This window comes from Pteronotus mesoamericanus, unplaced genomic scaffold (assembly GCF_021234165.1).
Source record: "Pteronotus mesoamericanus isolate MK-2021 breed Mesoamerican mustached bat unplaced genomic scaffold, CSHL_Meso_final contig_169, whole genome shotgun sequence".
NCBI classification, from domain to species: Eukaryota; Metazoa; Chordata; class Mammalia; order Chiroptera; family Mormoopidae; genus Pteronotus; species Pteronotus mesoamericanus.
Window position 1 is genome coordinate 5245874 of NW_026555068.1, and position 24256 is coordinate 5270129.

Consider the following 24256-nt stretch of genomic DNA (forward strand, 5'->3'; position numbering starts at 1 on the left):
CTAGGATTATCACTATTTCAGGCTGAGCAAATGTGCTCAGAAACATATATAAATAGTGTAAGCAGTCAAATGAGGGAGGGCTAGGGGGACGCCTGGGGCTTGGAGAGGGGCTGTGTGGAGACTTAGCCTCTAGTATTTATATCATAGCTATGCAGTTACCAAGAGGAAAGGCCCTTCTGAAATGCTACCTTGGTAGTGAGATCAGGAGGAGAAAAGCCGGTTAGACCCTGAGGCAGGAGAGCAACGCAGACGGGAGTGAGGGCAGACCCGGAGCAGCAGGCCAGGGCAGGGTGGGGGGCCACGGGAGGGACTGTGGCTCGTTCGCCCGAGGCCCCCAGGCCAGCAGAGTGCTTGGCTGAGTCGGCGCTCACTGGATTTGCTCTTCTTTTCTCATCAGTAAATTTAGAGGGCAGGACCAAAGGCAGCATGTGTGAAGCCTACTACATTTGTAGGGTTAACTTAGGCTGAGCCCAGGTCTCTTCCCAGATGGGACCTGCCAGACCCCCGATATGACAGAGGGTCGACCTAGTTCCTTCTCTCTGGTGCCATGATAAACTGATGCAGGCCTAGAATGGGGTTGAGAGTGAAAGCCCCCCTACCCCCGGCGGATCCTGGGAGACTGTGTACACGCGTGTGTGTGCACATGTGTGCTCAACCGGGCTTTCTGGGTTCCATGCACACATGGGGGCTTCCTTTCCTTGGAAGGTTGGTGACAGCCCACCGTCCCATTCACAGGTTGGTGAAAGAGTATTCATCTTCTTGACATGGCACTGGGGGTAGGGAGGGGATTGGGGACTGGAATCTCAAACTGGGCAGTCCTGCGAGCAGAGATCCTTGTCTTACTTGGCTGTTTGAATAAGCTTTCGTTCATAAGCCTAGGGCATACAAATGTCAGGGGGTACTTTGGAGAAGGGCTACTTGAAGAAAATCAAGTAGCATTATAAGAAAGCAAATATCATGTCTCCTTTTTCTTCTCCTTGCTTTTCTTGGGAGTGGGGCAGAGGTGGAGAGGGCTCTGTGCCCACGGAGAAAGCTTGAAGTGTTGTCTGAGCACAAACACCCATGTTCTCAGTAAGAGCGGGTTGGGGGAGGGGGAGCTCCTGCTGCAGAGAGGGCAGGCCTGGTGAAGTCTAAACTCAGGAGCAGACCATGATTTACACAGCCAACGGCTGTAAGAAACTTCTGGCAAGCTGGTGGGGCCTCCACCTCTCTCTCTGGAGTTCTCCTTGGCCTAGATGTTCTTACCTGTGCCCTTCCCCTCTGTTAGCCTGGGCTCTGCAGGCACAGGGTGGGGCTAATGGAGGAGAGCCAGGGTCCAGTGGCCAGACAGGCCTGCAGGAGGAGCGCCCGTTCATCAGGACTGAGAAGGCAGCATGGCAGCGAGGAGAGGGGAAGGTGGGCAAGAACCAGATACGTCCGTCAGAGGGACTTAGGACAAAGAGGCAAGTAGCTGTCACGGACTGAGCCTGCACCCTCCCTGTCTCATGAGCAAGCCACACTCTTTCTGCTCCTCCCCGTGGCTCCAGCCGGCCCTGAGGTCACCCAGCTTGGGCTCTGCCTTCTTCCTGAAAGCCCCAGCTAAGTGTCGGTCCCACATGACTTCGTGCTGACTTGTTCCCTAGTGGCCTCTGGGGTGGCAGTCCCAGCCCCTGAGGCCCTCGCCCTCGTGTTTGGGAGTTGGAACTGTCCTCTACACACCATTCGGGTTAAACGTCACTTCTTTAGAGAGTCCTTCCCTGATCGAAGCCCTCCAGATAGGATCATTCTGTTTAATTTTTGCCCATAGCACTTCCCACTTTATTAACATCTTCTCGTTAATTTGTGTGTTTGTTTCTTCTTGTTTCACTCCACGAAAAAGGACGGCAAGAGGGCCACTTGCCTGTGTGTTCACTATGGTGGCCCAGTGCCTGGCACACTGTACACCCTCAAACAAACGTGTTGAACAAACGGATGAATGAACGATTCCTCCTTCCCCCGAGCGTAGTAACCAGGACATGTTTGCCGAGGGACTGGAACAAGCTAACAGCAGCACCGTGAGGGGGGCAATGCGGGCAGAAGTGCAGAGAGCTGGGAGCAGACCCAGGATTAGGATTTGGGGTTCCTAACTGTGCCTGGTGGGTGACTGGGCAAGTTGACCCATCTCCCTGTGGCTGCACGGCACGCCCAGCCCTTCCTCCTATGATTCTAGAGCTCCGGAGGTGAGAACATTTGGGACTCCCCGGTGAGGCCAATGGACCTGCCTTGGCAGCCGGCGCCCTGTGTGCAAGGGAGGTGTTCGAGTGCGCCCTGGGGGCTGCAAGACTCTTTATGGAGCCAATGGAACAGGCATCATTAGGAGAGGAAAGGGGAACAAAGAGTAACCTTCCCAATTATTAATAAGGCAGCAGCCCCATCCATCTTAATGAGACAAGGCGGAAAAACCCAGCGGCCAGGCAGCCAGCACACAACGGGATACAATAGAGACCTTGCTTTCTTTTTCAAAAGGAGGAAAGAAAGAGAGACACAGAGAAAAGAAAAAGCCACACAGATTGGAAAGCAGTTCCAAATCGTTCACCTCTGTGCCCCTTGCAGAAGGTGTCACCTGCTCTGCAGCCACAGCTGTCTGAGAGAGGCAGAGGACGCAGTGGTCTTCTGCTGGGCCCTGCAGTGGGGTGGTGGGGGGTGCAATAGGGTGCGACGAGGCAACTTTTATGGCAAGTGGTGGGTGGAGTGGCACCCACCCCGGCAAGAGACTTCGATTCCTGGGTGCAGTGTGGCCCAGTGTGAACGTGAAGATGTCTGGTCTAGTTTAATTCTAGTTTACTTAGCTCAGTGGGGGCTCAAAAAGATTTGTTAACCTTTTCAATTAAAGCTCCTCTCCTCTACCTCCCACCCCCACCCTCATGTTCTGTTAAAATTTTTCTGAGCCCTGGGTCTTGGTTCTTCTATTTGTTAATTGTGTGACTTTGAGCAAATCACTTAATGTCTCACCCTCAGTTTCTTCAGAGCAAACTTACCTCCTAGACTCTCTGAGAAGATTATATTGTCTGACACAAAGAAGGCATTTGGTAAATCTCAACTGGACCAGAGTCTGAATCTTATTTCAGCAGACAAGCGAATGAGCTCCTCTCCAGGAGGCTGGGGTATCTTGACCATGGATCTGTCTGAAGTTCTCTTTGATGCCCCTGGTTTAGCACAGGGCCCAGCACAGAGAAGCTGAACGAATGGTGAAAAGGCCAGGCGCTGATCCACAGGTGGAGAACAAGACACAGCACTCACATGCGGAAGCCCTCCGGAGGGGCCCAGCCTGATCCCAATTAGAGCAAGGCTCCCTGCCAGTGATTGCTGCCTTCTGCCAGGATCCTCTTTAGTTTGGCGGGAAATCCTAGCAAGCTTTGCTGGATCCTGCCACATGCCCAGACACACTCCCCGATGTTCGCACCACTAAGCTCTCTCGGTGGGTGACACACGGCTCGTCGCGCATCCCCTCGGAGCAAACACCCCCAGGCCTGCGCAGGAAGCGCAGGTGCTCTCTGTGGCACTCACGGAAGCATTTTCACCATCTTTCCTGTCCTGGGATGGGGTCCAGTCCATACAGGAAAGGTGTGTTTTGTGTGGCAAGTTATTACAGGATGGATTCCTGCAGCCGGAAAGAGTGGCTGCCAAGAGCTCGCCTGGTACAACAGGCATATATGACCTTCCAAATTTTCCCTCTTGGCATGGCCATCTAATGGGTGGATTACCTCAGGCAGCATTTGTTCTATGCCCAGTGTGGCCAAGAGGGTGGAGGGGTTGGAGGCTTGTGTGCTGGGAGGGAGTGAGGGGCCTGGTATCCCCCAATGACCTACAGCAGGACCTTGAACAGGCTGTTACACTTTCCCGAGTCTGTTTCAAACCCTGCTCTGCTCCTTGTGGAAACAGCTCAGAACCTCTTCCGTTAGGGGGACATATGCTGCAATGAATAGACGCCTGGATTGGGCCCGTGATGCCCTGGGAGCGCAGGAGGCCAGAGCAAGGCACACTGGGGTAGCAGGGAGTGGCCAAGGAGGGCGTGTGTCTGAGGGAGAGCATCCTGAACAGAACCCTGCACGTAGTAGGAGCTCATTAAGTATCTGTTGACTGATTGCTGGCCTAAGACCTCTCTCTCCGTACTTCTGTGTGGTCTGGAAGGAAGGTGTAGAATATGACTCCATAGGCATCAAGACCTGGACAATAGGGGCAATTATCCAGAAAATGTGAGCCATCGCTCACACCCCTCCCACACTAAATCTTTTGCAATAATTACCTGACATTTCAAATGAAGCAGGATTTTTAAGAACCTATGTAATGGAAGTGAATATTAGAGACACTGTTGCCTCTGCCTGAGAAAAACATTTATGCTATTCGGTTCACCCATCTTTTCTTTAAAATTAATAGTTATACTTTTATCTTCTTTTTCAAAAGTGATATATGACCATTGTAGGAATTTTAGAAAATGAAAAAAATAAAAAATAAGACAATTTAAACCACTGATGATTCCAACAACCAGAGATGCTTAACATTTCAGTATACTTATTTTCAGTTTTTTTACCTTTTTTCCTTCCCTCCCTCCTTTCTCCTCTTTTTTCTATTCTTCCTGCAACATCTGAATCACATTACATATATGTTTTTATTCTGTATTCTCCATATACCAGTCATTTATTCAGCAAGACTTTATTTATTGGTCGCTTGAAAGTACCAGGACACTGTTTTTGGCGTATAGTTGTGAACAAAACTGTTATAAATCTCTGACCTTGGAAAGGTTAAATTTTGATGGTGGGGGTAGCGATGAGGTGGGAGGAAATAAAATAAATGAACAAAATATGTAGTGTGTTAGAAGATCATAACAAATAGGTAGGAAAATTCAGTAGAAGGGGCTAGTAAGTCATGGAGACGCCTGGGTGCAGTATTCAATACAAAAGATCTCACTAAGCAGGTGCCGAGTCCAAGCTGGCAGGGCAACGTTCTATCTGACCATACTCCATTTTTAATATCTGATCTTTGGGTGCTTAGAATGACTTTCTCAGGTGCACAAAAATATCTAGGCAAAATTTTCGTATTAGCCATATTAATAATGCAAAATATAAGGAAAAAAAAGCAATGAAGTGCTAAAAGCTTATGACCAAGTCCTGGGTCTTTCCCTCAGGGTGATCAGAGTGTGTTCAGGGCAGAAAAGAGAAGGAGGCGGGAAAAGGCAGGATGGGTTGGGGGTCACACGGCAGATACCTGTTTGTCACAGTTGTACCAGTGTGGTGGCTCTCTCATCGCTCCACTTTGACTTCCTGTGTTATAGTAACAGCTCTGTTTGGGATGTTGGCTTTGCTCTTTTCACACTGATCTTTGTCAACGGTCATAATCATCACCAACATGCACTGAGCTTTTCAACTTCCCAAGTCCTGGTGTATTTGGAGCTCCTGATACAGTATGAAGAGGTAAAGTAAAGAAAGGGCAGTCAGAGTTTTCTATTTACATAAAATTTCAAAGTTTGAAGGGATCTAGAGTCTTTTTGATCCAACTTCCTCAAAAGTTAAGGACCTGAAGCTCAGAGAGGTAAAGAGATCGTGCATGTCACTCAGTTATTTCAAGCTGGGACACTAGGCTTTTAGCCTGGTGCTCCCTCCACGACAGCGGGTGTCTTGACCTCATTAGGGCACCATTCCCTCTCAGCAGCCAAGTTGCTTTATCCCACATAAAATTCCAAACAAAAAAGATTGTTCTGCAGTGAACCACTGGAAGCAGGTTTGTCAAATTAAAAACGGAATCTGCCTTGCCAGTTTTCAGAGCAGTCACTTGTCATCTGCTTCAGGACTGGTGTGGGCTCGGTCCAGGGTTGGGCCTGGGTGGCGGGTGTCAGCCTCAACGCTCCTTCTCGGGCACTGGCGTTCTTTGAGTGTGGGTGCCAGGAAGCGGCCCCCACTGGTGCTGGTACCCCTGTGCCCCTTAGCCAACCCTGTCTGAAACTCTGAGTATGGTTTGGCAGACTCCACTCTGCTCCAAATGGACAAAAGCCAGCCATTTGGCAAAAATCAGCTCAGTTGCCACCATTGTTCTTAAAGAGGAAGAGCTGAATGGGCTGTGGGGCGAAGGGATCCTATTCCGCCCCTCTGGCTGGCCGCTGGGTGAGCGCTGGGGAGAGGCCCGCCTTCCGCAGCTCCCATCCCCAGCACCGCACTCTCGGGCCCTGCCCGCCCTTCGCCCCAGGAGGGAGCTGCCCAGCCAGCCTACGGGCCAATGGGTGTCTCACCTCCCAGCAAGAGCCCCTGAACATCAGCTGTGGGGCAGACACCTCATCTGGAGGCCTTGGGTGGGAACAAAGGGTGTTGAGAGTGGCTGGGAACCCAGAAAGAGAGCCAGGAATGGACATGGAGAGGCAGCCTCAGCTGCGGAGGGGGACAGGAGTCGGGGGACAGGAGTCGGGGGACGTTCTGGGGAAGCAGGCACACTGCCCCCGCCCTGCCCTCCTCACGCCTCCACACCTCCCCTCTGCAGGGCACGCCCACCGGTCACGTTGTGTGTGTCTGAGGCCCCTTCTCCTCGGTGCCCCATTCCCCACCGGGAACACACCTCCGGGGGACAGGCAGGGTCGCGGGATTTGATTTGAGCAGCCTGCAGATCTCTCGTTCCCGGGTCAGTTCTGCCTGCACCGGGAGAAATATGATGTGTGAAAGATAAGGGGAGAGGGGTTTGGAGACAGGAGCCTGGGCTCACACATTTATCATAGATGCCCTTTTAAGCACAAAGGAGGGGTTTGTGTGAGTCTCAGGTCACTCCCTCTGGGTTCTGGTGTTTGACAAAGCTGGGCCTCCACCCAGGACTTCCCTCTTTTTGGAGAGCGTAAGGGAAGTCAGCCAGGGGAGGAAGGAGGGAAGGCAGGGTGTGGCCCGGGAGCTTGGGTGTCTTTCCTAGCAAGACAGAGGATTGGAAGTGTGACTTCCTAGCCCCAGGGCTTGGTGAGCTCATAGCAGAAGTCTCTCTCCCTTTTGAACTTTAGCACTGCCTGGTTTTTCTCCCTACCGCCCCCTTTTTATTGGTGACAAGTACACTTATTCTCCTTGGCATTTACCCAGCCTTTGGGAGAGATATCAGAAGGCTGAGAGCCTAGTTCTTTAGGATAGTTTGGGTGAGGCAGGGTGGGGTGGGGAGGGTAGACAAGGTAATGGTGAGACAGAGATAGCTGTCTCTGAATCTGACAGACCTGTTAGACCTGAGGAGTATGGGGATCTCTGAGTGTCTGATGCGATGGGAGTGAGGTGGAGCCTTGGTGGGCTTGTTCTGGGGCCATGTGCCTAGCATGTCCCACAGTTTCCCTGAGCTGCGGGACAGGGGGTGGGCGTGTGAAGGCTTCGAGATGAATCACAGTGTCCTGGCTAAGTGTGACATCTCAGCCCAAGCTCTTCCCATGACCACTCCCTGCAAATCCTTTGCTCAGTCACTCTGCCCCCTTGGTCACCTGTGATATGTATCTTCCTTCTTCACCTTTATGATTTTAGGATTTGGGGAATCCAGCTTAGATGTCCTCTCTTTCCCACATGACCCAGCCCAGGCCAAGAAAACAGGGTGGAATTAAATTCCAACAGCGGAATTAAATTCCAATCTGAAATCCCCCCTAATTGTGGGGATGTGATTTCCTTGGGGTGGAGATGAACATAAAACAAAGAAAATCAGGGAATTGGGGTGCATTGAGATCATGCAAGATGTATAGCATTTTATCCTCCAGAAAGAATATTTTATTCTGTCAAGGTGCCAAGGATAATGGCAATAAAAGAAAACATAAGTGATGGCAGTAAGGATTATATGGCCATTTAGGAAGCAGCTGGTTATATATTTATGGACCGAAATGGCTGGAAAACCCTTCACACCCGAGGAGTTAATGCAGAACTTGGAAAGCCCTCTAAGGCTGAGTGCCTGTATTCGGGAAGCTGTTATTTATGGAGCTTTATACTGTGTATTAAGCAATTTGGTGGTCTAGACTATAGTTAAAAATAAAGAAAGAACAAAAGGTTTTGATGGACAAATTATGCTTTTCTTGGAGGGGGGGAGTCTTGTAACACTGTAAGTGTTAGAAGGATTTGAGAAAAGGCAATGTTTGTATAGTGACAGATATTAAATACGATAAAGTGCGAAACTGCTGGAAGATTACAGAAGTCTCCAGATACACTGCTGCTTATGTTACAGTGTGCGGGGGAAGAAAGCAGGTCTGCTGGCTCCTGCCTGCCGCAGTCAGCCTCACAGGCCCGAGGGGCAGGGCCTCTTTGCTGCCTGCCCTACCCTGTGGCTTTGTAACACTCCTGCAGCACTGCTTCCTCAGCAAAAGCGTTACCTGTCCCTCCTTTCTACCTGAGAACTTGATTTCATTGTTAAAGGATTGTCCAAATGCCCTGGACAAGGGAGAGCTGATGAATCAGTCTCCTCTTCGGAAAAGGGGGGGGTGGTTTCGTAAGACTCCTCCAATGGGGGGCTAAGCCAGGGGATACGGAGCAATGCAGGTGCCTGTGTCTGAGAACTCCACTGACACTTAAAATAAGGTGTTTTACAGCTATTGGAATACAAGGTCTGTCCGGAAAAAGTCCAGCCATTGTTAATATAATGAGAATGGTTTGTGCAACATTAATGTAACCTGGCAGCCAAGAAGAGTGGACTGGCATGCATATATGTGAACAATGACAACTTCACTGTACTAGTCAGTGGGAGCGGTAGATGCCATGGAGTTAGCCATTTGTATTATGTGGTCATTTCATTCAAAATGACTGCCTGAGTAGAGCAACATATCTGCATCAAATTTTGTATTAAGTTTGAACATCCCTCCATGGAAACCATTCAAGTGATTCAGAGGCCGCAGCTGTGGGCAACTGGTGATTGGCAGCTTCATCACGACAATGCAGCTGCTCATGCATCAGGTCTCATGCAGAGTTTTTTGGCGAAACATCAAATCAACCAGGTGACTCACCTCCTCTACAGCTCAGATTTGGTACTTTGCATCTGGCTTTTCCTAAAACCAAAATCACCTTTGAAAGGGAAAAGATTTTAGACCACCGATGAGATTCAGGAAAATATGACAGAGCAGCTGATAGCAACTGGGAGAACTGTGTGAGGTCCCAAGGTGCCTCCTTTGAAGAGAACTGAGGCATCATTGTCCTATGTACAATGTTTCTTGTGACTTGTATCTTCTTCAATAAATGTCTCTATTTTTCATAGTGCATGGCTGGATACCTTCTGGACAGACCTTGTAGAAGTGGAAGAAAGTTATACAAACTTCTAGGTACACGGAAGAGTTTCTTAGGATGTTGCTTCTTGGTCTTCAGCATGCATAGGATTCCCCTAGGAATCTTGTTGAAATGAAAATTTTGATTGACTAGATCTGGGGTGGGGCCTAAGATTCTGCATTTCTGACAAGTTCCCAGAAGACACTGATGCTGCTGGCCTGGGGATTGCACTTTAAACAGTCCTAGGAGACAGTAAAAATGAGAACTTTCAACCTTTGAGGTTTTTGTCTGCTAGGAGAGTCCCTAAATAATAGACTCACATCAGTTAGGTTTGTTTCTAGCCATATGAAAGAGAAAACACAAATGACTGTGGATTTAAGCAAAGCCATTTAAGAGGTTGTAGGTCTCACCTAAGAAGAATTCCAGGTAGGCCGCTCAGGTCCTTCCTTACAACCCAGTTTCTGTCCCTCCTGCTCGTGTGTGGGCATTTATTCTCGTGCTTGTGGTCTCCTAGGTACAGGAGAGCTGCTGTGCCTCTTGGTGTCGCTTCTACATTCCAGAAAGAAAGGAGAGGAAAGGGTCAAGGTGCATGACTTTAAGACTGTCTGTGACCCACTTACCAACCTGTACTTACTTCTCAGAGCTCAGAGCTGGGTCATAGGACCAAACTCATTCAGGGGTCCCGTGTCTGTGTACTTACTGGCAGGCACTGGGCTAAGTATTAGAGATACAAGGACCAAAAAAAAAAAAAAAAGAAAAAAAGAAAAAAGATATAGTTTTTGTTCTCAAGAAGCTTCTAGAGGAGCTCCAGAATGTAACCAAGAAAACAGTGAGAAGTGCTCAGATAGCAGCGGTGCATGGGGCAGAGGGAAGAGCGTGCTGCCCACTTCTAGCTGGGACGCCCAGGGGAGTGGCCTGCCAGGAGAAGGTGGAGAGCTGCCGGTCGTGGAAAAAGGCTGGGAGGACAGCAGGGCCTGCGGGGGGCAGCCTGAGCTCAGCACAGAGCGGGGAGGCGGCCGGAGCATCCTGGGAACTGCATGTCCACTCACACCTCTGTTGGAACTGCCCCAAGGCAGGGATCCAGCCCTCCTACGCCTGTAGGGCAGCACAGGTGGTTTTTGTCTGGCCTACGGTCTGATTGGTTGTGCCATACTGGGTTTTAAATATTTTTAATATCACCTCTAGAAAGACCATGGAGCTCTCAAAATGTCCATAAATAGACGCCCTGCGTTACACCCTGGACCGGCTCTCCCATGAGTGTATTGTGAGCCCTCCCTCTTTCCATGGCTCACAATCTTTCCTCCCCTAGAACGTTTCTTCTGGGCATCTACAAGATGGCAGGTCAGGGACACTCGGTTTAATGGCAGCTGCCTGCACAGAGCACCGTGGTCACCTCAGCAACCCCAGGACTGGCCCCGGCACCCCTCAGGCACTTGTTATTTCATGCTGTTCTCTCTGTCCCAGGACCCCGCAGGAAGACCCCTCGTGCACTCTCCAGACCTTCAGACCTCTCTCTCCATCCTCACCCTTTTTCAGAACCATCTTTTCCTTAGAACTGACCTCCTGGAAGAGTCTGATAAAGGAATTCAGCATAGAAGTTAATGACAGCCAAAGGCTCTCTGGGTTTCTCTCCCCAGGGGCATCATTTAACAAAGGCAATTAGGCCCAGGGCAGTGTCCACAGGATTGGAATCCAGAGATCGGTGCTGCAGGCATTCTGTCCTGCAGCAGAGCACGTGATGGCCCGACTGGTCCCACCACTCTAAGCCTCTGTGACTTCTCCTGTGAAATGGGAACAACAAACTTCGCCGCCCCCTCTGAGGCTCCTTGCGAGCCCCTGACGTGATAATGCACATAAAGTGCAAACTGAAAAAGACTTCAGGAAGGTGGCTTACTCTTCGTGGGCACTGTGCCTTACCGAGCTGGGCAGTGCCTTTCAGATGGGGACTGGGTTATTGAGGTGGAGGAGGGCAACAGGGAGCAGGAGGCCCCTCGTCTCGGCCCAGGTGGAGCCCTGGAGGTGAGCGCCTTCCCAGCCAAGGGTGAGGTCACCAGTACCTGAGGGGAAGGGAAGGCCCCCCTGAAGGGTGGAGGAGTGTGCTGATGGGCCCTCTCCCACTCCTCCCCCCAACACCTCATTTATATCCAAGTTGTTCCCAGCTCCAACCTTCTAGGAGCCGTCTGGCGTGCCTGCCACGAAGGGTTAGGTAAATAAGCACAGGGCTCCTAGGGGAGTGTGTCTGCTGCCGCCCTCTCTCCCTGCAGCAATCTCAGCAGATTTAGGGCCTCCCTTCGCTGAAGCATGTGCCACTGCACTTTCACTCCCAGGGATCATCAGAGGGGAGACAGTCCCTAAAGGCCGAGTTATCCTGCTCTGTGGTGTCCCAGCGAAGCCTCTGAAACCAAGACCTGGCACCTGGTGTTATATGCAGAGCCCCATTGTAGCTTCTCTGGTCTCCACTTCAATCCCAAGTGCTGTCAGAGGCTCCCAGAATCCCCTGCCTTCTCGACACTAGCTCCTGTTTTTGCATAGGACTGCATTAGGGTCTGGGGGTCAGTATCCAGGTTAGAGTTACAGGAAGTTCTGTTTTCTTTTTGGAATTGGCCACTACATTCACTAACCGATTCTTTACTGATCAGCCTACCGGGGCAGGCCCTGGGGAGAGAGGGGAGTCAGATGTGGCATCTGTCCACAGATCAGCTCTGGGATGGGAGGAGAGCCAATACAAAAGTCCCACGCTCTGCTTACAGTCTTTGTAAAACGCGCCGATGATCAGTTCTCTTAAGAGTCAGAGCTAGGAAAGATTTTCCATTCCTGCAGACAAAGAGAACTATGTGAGTGATTCATTCTTACATATTGCCTTGGTTTTCAGAAACGCAGTGCAAAAGTCAATGCTCAAGTGCAGTGCCTCTCTTAGCCTGGCTATTTCACGTATCTTCTCCCTCTACTCCATGTTTCTACACTTCTCGGGTTGGAGGGTCTTACTGAGCACTCACTGTGTGCCTGGCATATGCTAGATGCTGGGATGCAAGGATAAGTGAGACAAAAATAAGGCAAGATGCTGGCCCTTCATGAGCTCACAGTCACGTGGATCCCCCGAAGCAAGAAGTTATAAAACTCCAAGGAGTGTGCTGTAGTGAACTGTGCAGAGGTGCTCTGGGTACTGGTAAGAGACAGTGCTTAATCCGCATTGGGGTGGAGTTGCCTTCATCTCCGAGTTTTTATGAGTCTTCCTAGGCATTCCCAAACCCCAGACAGCAGGTCGGCCCAGTCCTTGAGTCAGTGGGGCTCAAGATCGATAAGGTGGGCATGATTATTGCAGCTCCACAGAGCTGAATGGAAAAGGAGATTGTCCAAGGAAGAACATGACTGTGCTTCGTGATGTCTTATATAGAGTATCACTTTAAAATATTTCACATTTTACCAAAAGCCTATGTCTCACAGACACTAGCTATCGATAATTCACATATTTTATTTCATGAAGTAGCAGGGCAGGCACCGTAGCTCTGATTTACAGACAAGAACTCTTAAGTCCAGAGGGATAAAGTGCCAGTCACCCAGCCCATAAGCAGAATGGAGCCCATACTTCGTGTTTCCCAAACTCTGGGCCAGAATGCTCTTCTCTGCATGGCACCAAAGCCACCACCGCCCAGCCATAGGCAGGGGCCCTCCTGCTTCGCTGTGCTACTCCTGGCTGATGGAGAGGATTCCGAGGGTATCTTTGGAGAGGCCTAAAAATCAGTGATGAGATGAGAATGGAACAGAATAAATGGAACAGGGTGGAAAGACTGCTGCCCGCCGGCCCCCCCCCGCCCCCCGTCCCAGTTTTTCTAGGAGCGGGCAGGAAGGAGCTTGGCGTGTGGGAAGAGGCCACCAGGTAGGCACCTGGGGGGCCTTTTAGTGCCCCTGCTTGGCCTGACAGTCAGCTTTGGGCAACAGGGAGACTGAAGGATGCCTCCTTGAGCTGGTTTATGAAGCAACAGGCAACACACTTTCACTTTTCATGTACGGGCAACTGGCAGTGTGGGAAAATCAGAACTTTTTTGAAATGAAAAACACAAGTTGCACATTGTATTTTCCCCTGTTCGCATATGCAAGAATCCTTGTTTCTAGGAACTCTGTCATGTCAATAGCGTGTTTAAAGAACCATTTTTCTAGAATTTTCTCCTCTATACACACACATCCTTGCCATTAGGAAAAGGGAGACTGCGCTTTGAAGTGCAAAGCTTTGACAATATGAAAAAAGACAAACAGACAAACAACTGTATGCAGTGCTGAGGCTCTTTGGCCTCCGCCTTTGCACAGTATGTGAACTGACTGTCAGCCATCCTCCAAAATTCCAAGCAGGTTGAAGTCTGTCAGTGAGACTGAGACCTAAGTCCTTCCTTTCCAGCTGGGCCTTGGAAGGAGCTAGAAATGTACTGAGTTCAGCATTCTGGAGTCTTGTTTGCACCCACTCTCCCTGTTTGGCCTTGAGACAGTTATGTGCCCCCAATGGTCTAAGAGGTCTCTCTCTAAAGCAGTAAGACCATCTAGGGGTGGGGAGGGGACTTAAGGATTGTGGGTGATCAAAGTCATCGCGGATCAACCAGACATAGGCTAGGGCTCCCATGGATGGATTTGTGAGACTTACTCCAGACTTGAGACTCTAGGACTGGTGGAGGCTCAGTCACCTGGGTGGATTTCCAGAACTGCAATGGAGGACAGACTCAAGTTCTCCCACCATTTGGGGAAACTGTGCAAACATGAATGAGAGGTCAGCCAAGCCGGGATTCAGAGGTGAGAGGATGTTATTTACTAACACAACTCTTTCCACGGAGTGAGTAAACAGACACATTTGGCTTGGGATTGAGGGCCTGGCTGGAGGAGAGAAAAGGACCCCCTACCAAACAGCATTTTTCTCTAAATGCCCCTTGAATTGAGACACAGTTGCCAGGTCTCCTGCGGTCTATTCTCTGTGAGGAATGTCTTCCCCAGCTTCTCAGCTGAGCACTACCAATTGTTTAGGGATTAACCCTTTGCCATCCAAGCTCTTGCTTTATCTCTCTCCATATCTTTCCTTCCATCTGCTCCTCTCACTTTGGTGCACCTTTCAATAGCCTAGAAATGACAGAGAAGTTTGACCATCTGCAGATGCATTTTGTGTGCACGGTGGAATCACACTCTCCATATGGGCACGAGTGCTTTAAGAAAACAGTCTCGCTTCTTCACAAACTCAAGTAGCTTTACTTGGAATCTTTCCATCAAGAAATTTGGTCTGCAGAGTCCAAAGCCAGCTTCCCTGGAGCCTTACAAACAAGCTGCTGGCAAGGCAGCGCCTCCTACAGTGTCTGCCTTGAGCAATCAGATCTGTGGCCCTTTTGTCACGTGGGGCGGTACCACCACTGCTCAGATGCCGGTTTTTTCAGCATCCTTTGCCACCTTCCACCCAGACTCCAGGGCACACCCAGTGCGGACCCGGCAAGCTCCCTGAACTGCGTGCTGTTGTCTCCTGTCTCTGGGCCCAGTCATAGTCACACTCCCAGCTCTCCGAATGTTTGAAACATACAAAGAATTGCCAGGAACTCTGAGGTGGAGAGTGGCAGGGGGACTTCTGTGCCTGGGGGGCTTGGTGAGAAGGCCCAGCTGTGTTTCTGCTAATACTCCCCTCTTGCTTTCTGCCTTAACAGGAGCCCTTGATTTTGACTTGAGGTTCCTGGGCCAGCTATGAATGTAGCATGTGTGCCTGAGTGATGGATTTGATATTTACACACACCACGCTGATAAGTGCACATATGTTTTTAATGTTTTGGCTTTCTACACCACAAACATGTCAATGTGGATATGCGTGCACACACAAACATACTGTCGGGCTGGGACTTAGCAGGTCCCCCCCCCTCCCCGCTTTTTTAACTGCCCTCCCAAAGCTAACACCTTTGCAAGCAGTATTTTCCACCACACTGAGCAACATTTACCTACTGCCTCCGCTGTTGGAGGGCCACCATTGGGTTGACCCATCTGAAAAAGTGCCGTGTTTTAAAACCAGCAAACAGCCCCAACGACACACCTTCCTCTGGTCTTTGCGGGAGCCGAGCCCGGCCGGCGGGGGATTTAAAAGCAGACCTCAGTTGCTTCTGCTTTCCTGAGCCTCAGTTGGTTAGGAAACTACTTGTCTTTGTATTGCAGCTACAGAGAACAAAATCGAGGAGGTGAGTTGCTTGTCTGGTGGGCTGCTGTTTGAAATGAGGAAAAAATTAAAAGAAAAGTCTTCATTATCTCAAGAATTTTTCAAGTACTGTTAAATTCCTTGCTTCTCTGCGACCCGATGCGTTAATTACGGCATTAAACATTCTCTTTATCCACTCCACACTTCTATTTTCTCTTCCTTTCATTTTCCCATTTTTCTCTTTTTCTCTCCTTCTTCTTTTATTTATTTATTCTTGGATTTTGTTTTTTAAGGGGTGTTGACCTGTGTTGCGTTCTAGTAAACCGAGTCCCGTTGCAAGTAAAGCGATTGGCTAATTGCGCCGGTGACTGACGTGCTAAATGAGTGCGGCTCGCCGCAGCCCGGAGCTGATTGGCTGCGCGGGAAGACTCAGAGGGCTCTGCAACAGGAGCGCCGGGCACTCAAGTCCTGCAGCCTCGGGAGTAGGTGCCGCGCGCCCGGGAGCCCCTGCAGCACTCAGGCCGCGCACGCTCCCCTCCCCGCGGCAGGCCGAGGGCCGCCACCCGCCGAGGACTGGGCAGGAGCGCGCGGCCGCGGAGCCGGGCCGGGGTGGGGAAGGCGCCTTTTGTCCCCGGAGACTCCTGGAAGTTTGCAGCGGGACACGCGCGGGGAGGCGGCCGAGGCACCCCCGACGTCGCAGGAGTGAGTGCGCGGAGCCAGCATGGGCAGCGGGCGCGGCGCGGGGGGCCCGCGCGGGGCAGCCGGGGGCGTGCTGCTGGCGCTGGCCGCGGGGCTGCTGGCTGCGGGTTCGGCCAGCGAGTACGACTACGTGAGCTTCCAGTCGGACATCGGCTCGTACCAGAGCGGGCGCTTCTACACCAAGCCGCCGCAGTGCGTGGACATCCCGGCGGACCTGCGGCTGTGCCACAACGTGGGCTACAAGAAGATGGTGCTGCCCAATCTGCTGGAGCACGAGACCATGGCCGAGGTGAAGCAGCAAGCCAGCAGCTGGGTGCCCCTGCTCAACAAGAACTGCCACATCGGCACCCAGGTCTTCCTCTGCTCACTCTTCGCGCCCGTCTGCCTGGACCGGCCCATCTACCCGTGCCGCTGGCTCTGCGAGGCCGTGCGCGACTCGTGCGAGCCGGTCATGCAGTTCTTCGGTTTCTACTGGCCCGAGATGCTCAAGTGCGACAAGTTCCCCGAGGGGGACGTCTGCATCGCCATGACTCCGCCCAATGCCACCGAAGCCTCCAAACCCCAAGGTAAGGCTACCCCTTCCGACGCCCCCGTCGGCTGGGGACCCCGGGACCCGCTGGGCTGCAGCGGGGGCTGCGGGAACGCTCCTGCCGCCGCGGCCTCCGGTTGCCCCGCCACCCCGAAATTCGGACCTCCTCCCTAGAGATTGCTCTGAAGCTGAGCAGAGTGATTTTTCAAAGCTTGCAGTCCGTCTGAGGTGTTGCTTTGCGTCCCTCCCGACCCAGGTGGATGGACCGAGGGGCTTGCCGGGCAGCGGCGGCTGTGACTCGGCCCCACACCAACTCGGTGGCGCTCCTGGAGCGACTCTTCCTGGGGTCCAGTCTCGCATTTCCATACCTGAAACAAAGCCTTAAGCTCCAAATAAAAGGAGAGCCCGTCTCTCTGGAAGGGAACCGAGTCCCCATCCAAGTGTTTTAACACCCCAGACGGGATGCATCAAAAGGAAAACAACCAACGCTCAGACAGGCCGAGAACACGCTACGGCGCGGGTTTATTTTCATAGGTTCCATGAGGATTTAAAACAAACAAATAAACAAACAACTCTTTTCTTAACTAGGTCATTCAGCCAAGTAGCCCAAGCTGCAGAACTGGCTGAGAAAGAAAGTTTAGAAACTGGGGACTTCTGTTTCTCCACCCCTTTCAGGTATCAGCCTGGACAGGGTTGGGGGATGGAAAGTCTCTTCTTTCTCATTCTCGCATACCCCCTGCTTTCCTCATTTACATAAATCCCCAGGTAATTAGAAAGATAAAAGTGTAATTAGTTCATTGTTCACCTCTCCTTGGGGAGTGGGGTTCTGCAAATTGGAGAGTCTCCTAACAGCGTCAGGGATGGCCGGAGGTTCCTCGAAGAACACCCTCCCACTTAAAGGGCAATTCCCGAGTGTGTTTTTTGGGGGAAGAAATCCCAAGAGGCAACAAAACAAAACAAACAAGCAACCCCCCCCACCCCCGCCCCCGCCCAGCACGTGGCCTGACTTTTATAGGAGTGAATTCAACCCTGAATTCTTTGGTAACAGAGTTGAGTCTCAAAGACGTGGAGATTGTCAGAGATGGGGAGCCTTGCCCAGGTGTGCCTAGCACAGGGCCAGGCGTCTGGAGGGCTTGTTTGAGGAGGGGGCTTCAGGTGAGGGGCCGGCTGCTTGCTGACTTTGCCCATCTTTGTGATACCAAAAAGACATGTCCACTGAAGGGCATGTTTCCCCAGAGTGAGGGTGGGTGCAGGTATGAGGAAATGGGCACCCTGAACTTTGAGTGCACTTGCTTATTCTAGGGATGGAGAAGATCAGTTCAAAGTTGATTGACATTGGGTGGCATGGGTTCCGGCCGAGAGGGAAAGACAGCAGCTTGCCTGCAGTGACCAAGCCCGGGCACCTCTGCTCTCTGCTTCCTGGGTGCCTGCACAGGGTTAACCTTTGAGAAGTACAGCCCTTTGAGAGCGAGAGCTGAGCAATTACCTAGAGCAAACAAAGCACTTTGTGTTCTTTGGTGTGGAGCTATCCCCTGCAGCCCACAGGATTTCCCTTCTCCCCTTCCTCAGCCGGCCACTGGGGGATTAGCCCAGCCCAGACCTGCCCTGGGAGGCGGCGGCCCGCTCCGCTTGGGCTGAGTGAGTCCACTTGTCTTTCTGGGACAGTTAGTTGGTGGACATGGAGACCGTTGGGGGACCGTCTGAGGGGAAGATAGGGGAACTGGCTGGGGTGCCTACTTATGAAAGGGAAAGGATCTTCCCAGCCGAACCTCCCAAAGGCTGGGGTGTCTCCTCAAAGCCATTCTCTTGGCTGCTGGTCCACTTTTCTGCTACCTCCTGTCTGGGCCTTTGTACCATTCTCCTCTGTCTTTCCTCCCTCCCAGGAGTGCATAGGTAAGTCACCCTCCCAGGACCAGGTACTGAACAGAGAGAAGGGCTGGGAGAGGATCAGTCAGGTGTGCGACTCGGGAACTGACTTCTCTCTGCATTTCTGGTGAGAAGTCCTGCCTTGAGAGGCCATCTGTTCCTACCCAGGACTGCGGCCACTCTTTGGGAGGGGAGCCCCATACGACTCCCCCTGAGGCTAGTTACCAGTGCCTGGCAGTGGAGCGTGGAGGTGAGAGGGCTGTGTGCGTGCGTGCGTGCTTGTGTGTGTGCGTGCATGTGCGTGTCAGGGCAGGTTGAGGTGGACCACACTACTGCTCCTTAAAATCTTATGTCTCGTGGCTCCCAAATAAGAACTGGTACTTTTGGATGAGAATAAGTACACACACTATTTTTATTCTTTTATTCTTTATTTGTTTTATTCTTTAAAATTAAAAGTGAGTTCTCAAGGCAGCATCAGATTGCTGCATGATTTGGCGGTTTCTGTTTACATACTTGGGCATGTATGGTTTTGGGGTATTGGGCAACCCTTTGTGGCTGCATGTTATTAAAGATAAACTCAATAATGAGAAATGAGGCAAAAGACACTTTCCCCCCCAAAAGGCCATTGCTCAAACCACATCAAGCATCTGTTATGGGAGAGGCAATGTTTCTTTTTCCAGGAGAGTTATTTCTGAGTTCTTACATTAGACCTATGCACTCTGATAAGTTGTTGTTCCTCTTCCCTGCCAGGTTTTACTGATTGAAGTTGTATGAACAAGCACATACTTTTAGTTTAGTTTAGTTGTTGTTTAGGCATGTTGTGCATTAAATCAGTCTGGCTGCTTTAGTCACAGATTGCAGAGGCCACGGTGCCCTCACTATGCCGAGAACCTTCCATCGAGTCCCTTCCCTGCATATGCAGGAGCTGGCTAGGGAGGACCTGCTGTGTGTGTGTGTGTGTGTGTGTGTGTGTGTGTGTGTGTGAGAGAGAGAGAGAGAGAGAGAGAGAGAGAGGGAATGTACTGTGTGTGTGTGTGTGTGTGTGTGAGCGGCGTGGGTAGAGGATGTGCTATGGGTGCGTGGGTGCATTCATTTTTAAATATTCACTTAATCGTCATTCCACTGTTGGACTTTGCCTTCTACTCCCCTTTAAATACTAATAAAACACAAAACGTTTTAGTTTTTGGTTCTCTTACTTTAAACATTATTTTAAATGGGCTTTAAAACAGTGATTTAGTTCCACCTCTCAGGCAGATGCCTGGGTGGATTTCTCCTGCCGAGGCAGCCTGTGGGGCCCCAAGGACAGTCGGAGGGGCGCAGATTAATATTGCATTACACATTCCTCCCTGTTCGGGATTGGGCTGCTGCTGCTCCAGAGTCGGCTACAAGGAAGGCAAAGGGGGGAAAGCCACGTGGGGAACACGCAGCGCTCCCCTCATGGAGCTCCCTCTGCCCTGAGAGGCACTGATGGCCCTGAGGGAAAGGCCCTGTGGGGTACAGAAAGCCCTCGGAGAACCCAGAGCATCTAAACGAGATAATGCGGGCGCTCGGAGCAGACAGAGACCTGGTGTTGACATTGTGGTGGCTGTGGCCCTGCCACTTGTTTGGTCAACATTATATTTGTAGAACCTTGCAGCGTGATAGCTTCCACTTTTTAAAAAATAACCTATGCAAGGAAAACCCTGAAACCCAGTTGTCTCTCGCACTGTAAGTCACACGGTCCTTCCCATATCGCAGGACTTCCCTGCTTTTCTCCCCATGGAAGCAAGAACCATATGTAAAACTCCGGGTAAGTTTTTCCCTTTGTTGGAAACACTACCAGTCTCAAATTTGCTTTTGGGTGAAGAGCAAATTTCCAACATGTGGGCCAAAACACAATCCCACACCACAGTCTTCTTCTTGGAGCGTGGCTATGGTTCTTGCCACACTGAGAATGTGGACGATGTTTGGCCCTGGGCATAGAGTAAAGATGGGAGTGGAATCTGTCAACAAAGACTAAGGCATGTGGTCTCTGCTGGGCCATGTAGGGACCCTGCTTCAGGTGGTGGCTGGGTGGCCAGCTCTGGACCAGCCGTGTCCTGGGAGCTGCACTGGCTCAGGAGGGCTGTGCAGCTCCCTGCTCATCCTCCGTCTCAGGAGGCTTTGCCCACTTCACTGAGCCCCAGGGGAGCTCACCGAGGGGGAGATGCTATCCCAGAAGCCATGGATGGGGAGGGAAGGAGGAGGACCACGAGCCTTGTATTTGAGCAGAGGTCGCTCAGTACACCATCCGTCCTTGAGGTGACTTTCCTGTGCTCCTTAGCTCCAGCCTGGCATGGCCTCGAGTGCTGAGCCAAGGACGGAGTGCCCTTAGAACACGCTGATGCTTTCCCGGATCACGGGTGAAAACTCCCCGTTGTTTGAAAGATGGTGTCAGTGGTGGTGATGATGCTAAGCCGCCCGCACCCTTCTTGGGAATCACTGCACCACTTTCCTCCTGCCCTTCCAAAGAGACACTTTATCTCCCTGGGATCCCTCCAGCATCAGTAGCATTTTGGCTTGGGGGAGGCCTCTAGCCCGGGCCTCAGACTCCTCCTCCCCCTGGGGCTTGGCCACCTATCAGTGGCCCTCTTGCCGGCCACACACACATCTCCTCTTCAAAGCGCTTCACAGTACCGTGAAAATGCCTGCAGAGGGTCTCTCCCATCCAGCGCTGGCGTCCCATTTGGCAGCTCTTGCTAGCAATAGCCCTTTTGGAGAGGGATGTTCAGGGCCTGGGGTTAGAGTTCATGCGTCTGGCTGAGTTTTTTTCCTGGGCTCCCGAGAGCCTGTCAGATTGATCTGCTGTCTCAGAGCCTGTCAGATTGATCTGCTGTCTCGTTGGGAGTTTGGGAATGGGAAGGGGGCAGGAATCAGATGGGAGGGGGGCAGGATATTTAAAGAAGAAAGAACAGGAAACAAACAGCTGGAATAGATGTGTTTGGTTTATAAATCAGCTTTTCCCAGGGACCCACCATTCCCCATTCAGCCACAGTCAGAGGACTCACTCCCACCCGCATCCCGATATTGTTGCTTTAAGTAGTTGTGCCATATTCAGCAGCTCTAAGCCCTTAAATTTTCAAGGAGCCGTGTGTCTGTTTATGGCTTTAGGTCCTGGGCTTTAGGACCCTTCATTTTGATTCTTGGGTTGCCTTACAGAAATTCCAGAAGACCTCTAACTACTTTCATTCTGGATGTGGGCTGATCTCTCTTCCCAGGGGCGGCTCCTCTCTGCACCCCCTAATCGCGTAACTCACAGCTCCTTTTCCTCCCCCTTTCCCTTCCTAGGCACAACTGTGTGTCCTCCGTGTGACAACGAGTTGAAATCCGAAGCCATAATCGAACATCTCTGTGCGAGCGAGTTTGGTAAGAGAGCGTGCCCGCTGCCCTGGGGAGGTTCGGCGTTCCCTGGTTCCCCCTGGCCCACGGGCCTGCCCAGCGGAGCCTGTCGATGCATCTTCTTGAGGCTTTACGTTCTCTACCACCAACCTCCCCAATGGCTGCTTTTCTCAGACAAAGGGAACTGGCTGTTTTTTATTAAAGTCAAGCTTTGTTTTTGTGCTTCTGTGTGGGAGATTACTGGACAGGTTTTGGGGGACCTTCTCTTGGAGTGAGGGATGTAGGCTTGGGGACAGGTGGACAGGAAGTAGGGGAAAGCACCACTCCCCGGACACTACCAGGAGGGACCGCGGCCAGCGTGGTCTGGCCTTCTCTCTGCACTGGCTCTTTCTCCATCCACCCCTAGGTGTCAGCACCACCCTACCCAGGATCTGAAATGGTCGGGGGCGGGGGTGCCTTCCCCGGGAGGCGAGAGTCCAACGGGAGGGCATTCAGAGGAGGGGCCCCTAGCAGGTCTTTCCGGGCAAAGAAAATGGACATCCCCACAGTATTGGAATTTCTCTCCCTCTCCCCCAAATCACTCGGGGTTAAAAAGGAATTCAAATCAGCACTGAGAGCTCCGGAGGAAGGGCTGGATGTGGCCTGGGAATCCACCTCAGGTGGCCTCTCAGGGATGGTCCTTTGTAGTCTGCCCCGCACAAGGCCTGGGTTCCAAAACCCTGAGGCTCTCTCCTCTGGGAAAAGTAAATGTTAACCGAGTCCAGTGGAAGGGCCGGCTCCCTCAGGCCTACCTCTATTTTATGTGCACGCTGAGAAGTGGTTTGGGCCAGGCCTTCTGTGCTGAAGGACAGGTTCAGCCTGACGCTGAACAGGGCATTTCTCATGGTGCCTGCGTTGTGTCCCTGAGGCTGGATTTTGAACTGAATTCTTACCGGGTAAAGCAGAATGGTAGGTAATGCGAGTCTTTATGTCCACTCAGAGCTGTCTACTCTGTGTTTTCATGAACCCAACACCATAAAGCGCACGAAAGAGCTTTGTACTGGCAGAATACCACGTCTGGATGAGCCACACACATATGTATGTGCACATGCGAGTGAAAGGCAATTGTGCGTATGACAGATATGCTCTCAGGGTATTCGTCATCATTGACCGAAGACGAGTGGGGGAACTCAGAGCCTTTGGCACAGAGAGCTTCTTGAGGATGGGTGCGTTCTGCACACTCCGTTTCTACACTAGGTGTCTCTGCATGCCCCCTTCTCTCTCGGTGGAGGACGGCAGGGCCTCAGTGAAGATTGGTCTATGCTGCATTTTTCTGCTTGTATTGGTCACACACTTTTTCTTGTCATTTTAAATGAACTCAAATAAAATGATCCTAGAGGGCTCTGATTACCCTCCATCTGACTGAAGTGGCCTCGGCGTCGCAGTGTTCACACTCTTGCTTCCTCAGGAGGTGTCAGGTGCCAGGCTGAGCCTGGCAGGTCTCCTGCCGCGAAGCGTGGGGGTGCACAGCCCCACCCTGCCTTGCCGCAAGCCCTTCCTCCACAAATGGGGTTGAGATTCCTTCCCAAAGACGACTTTGGATGTGGAGAAAAAGGACAGGAGTAAAATCTCTCAGAAATCTGGATGAGAAGCCTTTTGCTGTGTGGCTGGGGCAGGAAGAACCTGCTCCGGTACGGCTGGGTTCCCGAGGGGCCCTTAGGAGGGATAACTAAGGGACCACCTCAGAGATTTCATTGATCCTCTTCAGATATTGTAAATCACCACACTTGCTATCAGAAATTGGACCCCTGACATTTCATCAAATGCAAGGAGTCATATTAATCTCTGAAGGGTAATATATTAGCTGATGTACATGCTCAGATGACTTCTTTCAGGCTCAGCTCCTGAGGGAAGTGTGAGGGAAAACTCTGGAACGGAGTGTGTTCAGTGTGTGGAGGTGACTGGCATGCGATGCCTTCCTATTATGGAGCTAAAATTCAATGCATATGATTATTCATTGATTCATGTATGATTCATGTATCTATTCATTGAATGTTTCTTGAATGCAAAGCACTGTGCTAGATGCCATATCCAAAAATACTTACCTAGAATAAATTAAAATTTAATTGAAAAAATTTTAAAATCCTGAACAAACACTAATCACTCATTTCCTAGAAACTGTGGAGTTGTTTTATCACTCACTGGCTGATATGGGAACTCAAGGCCAAAGTTAATGCCCAGGAGTATGAGAAGATAATCAATCTCATGCTTATGCTCAGATTGTCGTCTGGAACATACCAGCCTGAACTTGTCCTCAGGCCTCTTCTAATCTCCCCCAGTTACCCACCAAAATCCTGGTAGCTGGGGGCTTTGTAGCAACCAGTTAGACTGGAGATGATCCCTAGACATGAGCTGAAGAGGCAAGCCTTGGGGAAGAGTTTGGATGTGGAAGGTTGACCTTCCGGTATAGGGTAAGGGTCT

General features: G+C 51.2%; 1 protein-coding gene across 1 annotated transcript in view; it reads left to right on the forward strand.

The window, feature by feature from the left end:
- The first annotated feature begins 16044 nt into the window (after window positions 1-16044).
- SFRP1 (secreted frizzled related protein 1) overlaps window positions 16045-24256 on the forward strand; it is a 36648-nt gene continuing 28436 nt past the window's right edge. The window contains exons 1-2 of the mRNA XM_054565980.1: window positions 16045-16610; window positions 21746-21823. Coding sequence (XP_054421955.1) covers window positions 16067-16610; window positions 21746-21823 — 622 coding nt within the window. The 5' untranslated portion in view covers window positions 16045-16066. The remainder of the gene's footprint in view (window positions 16611-21745; window positions 21824-24256) is intronic.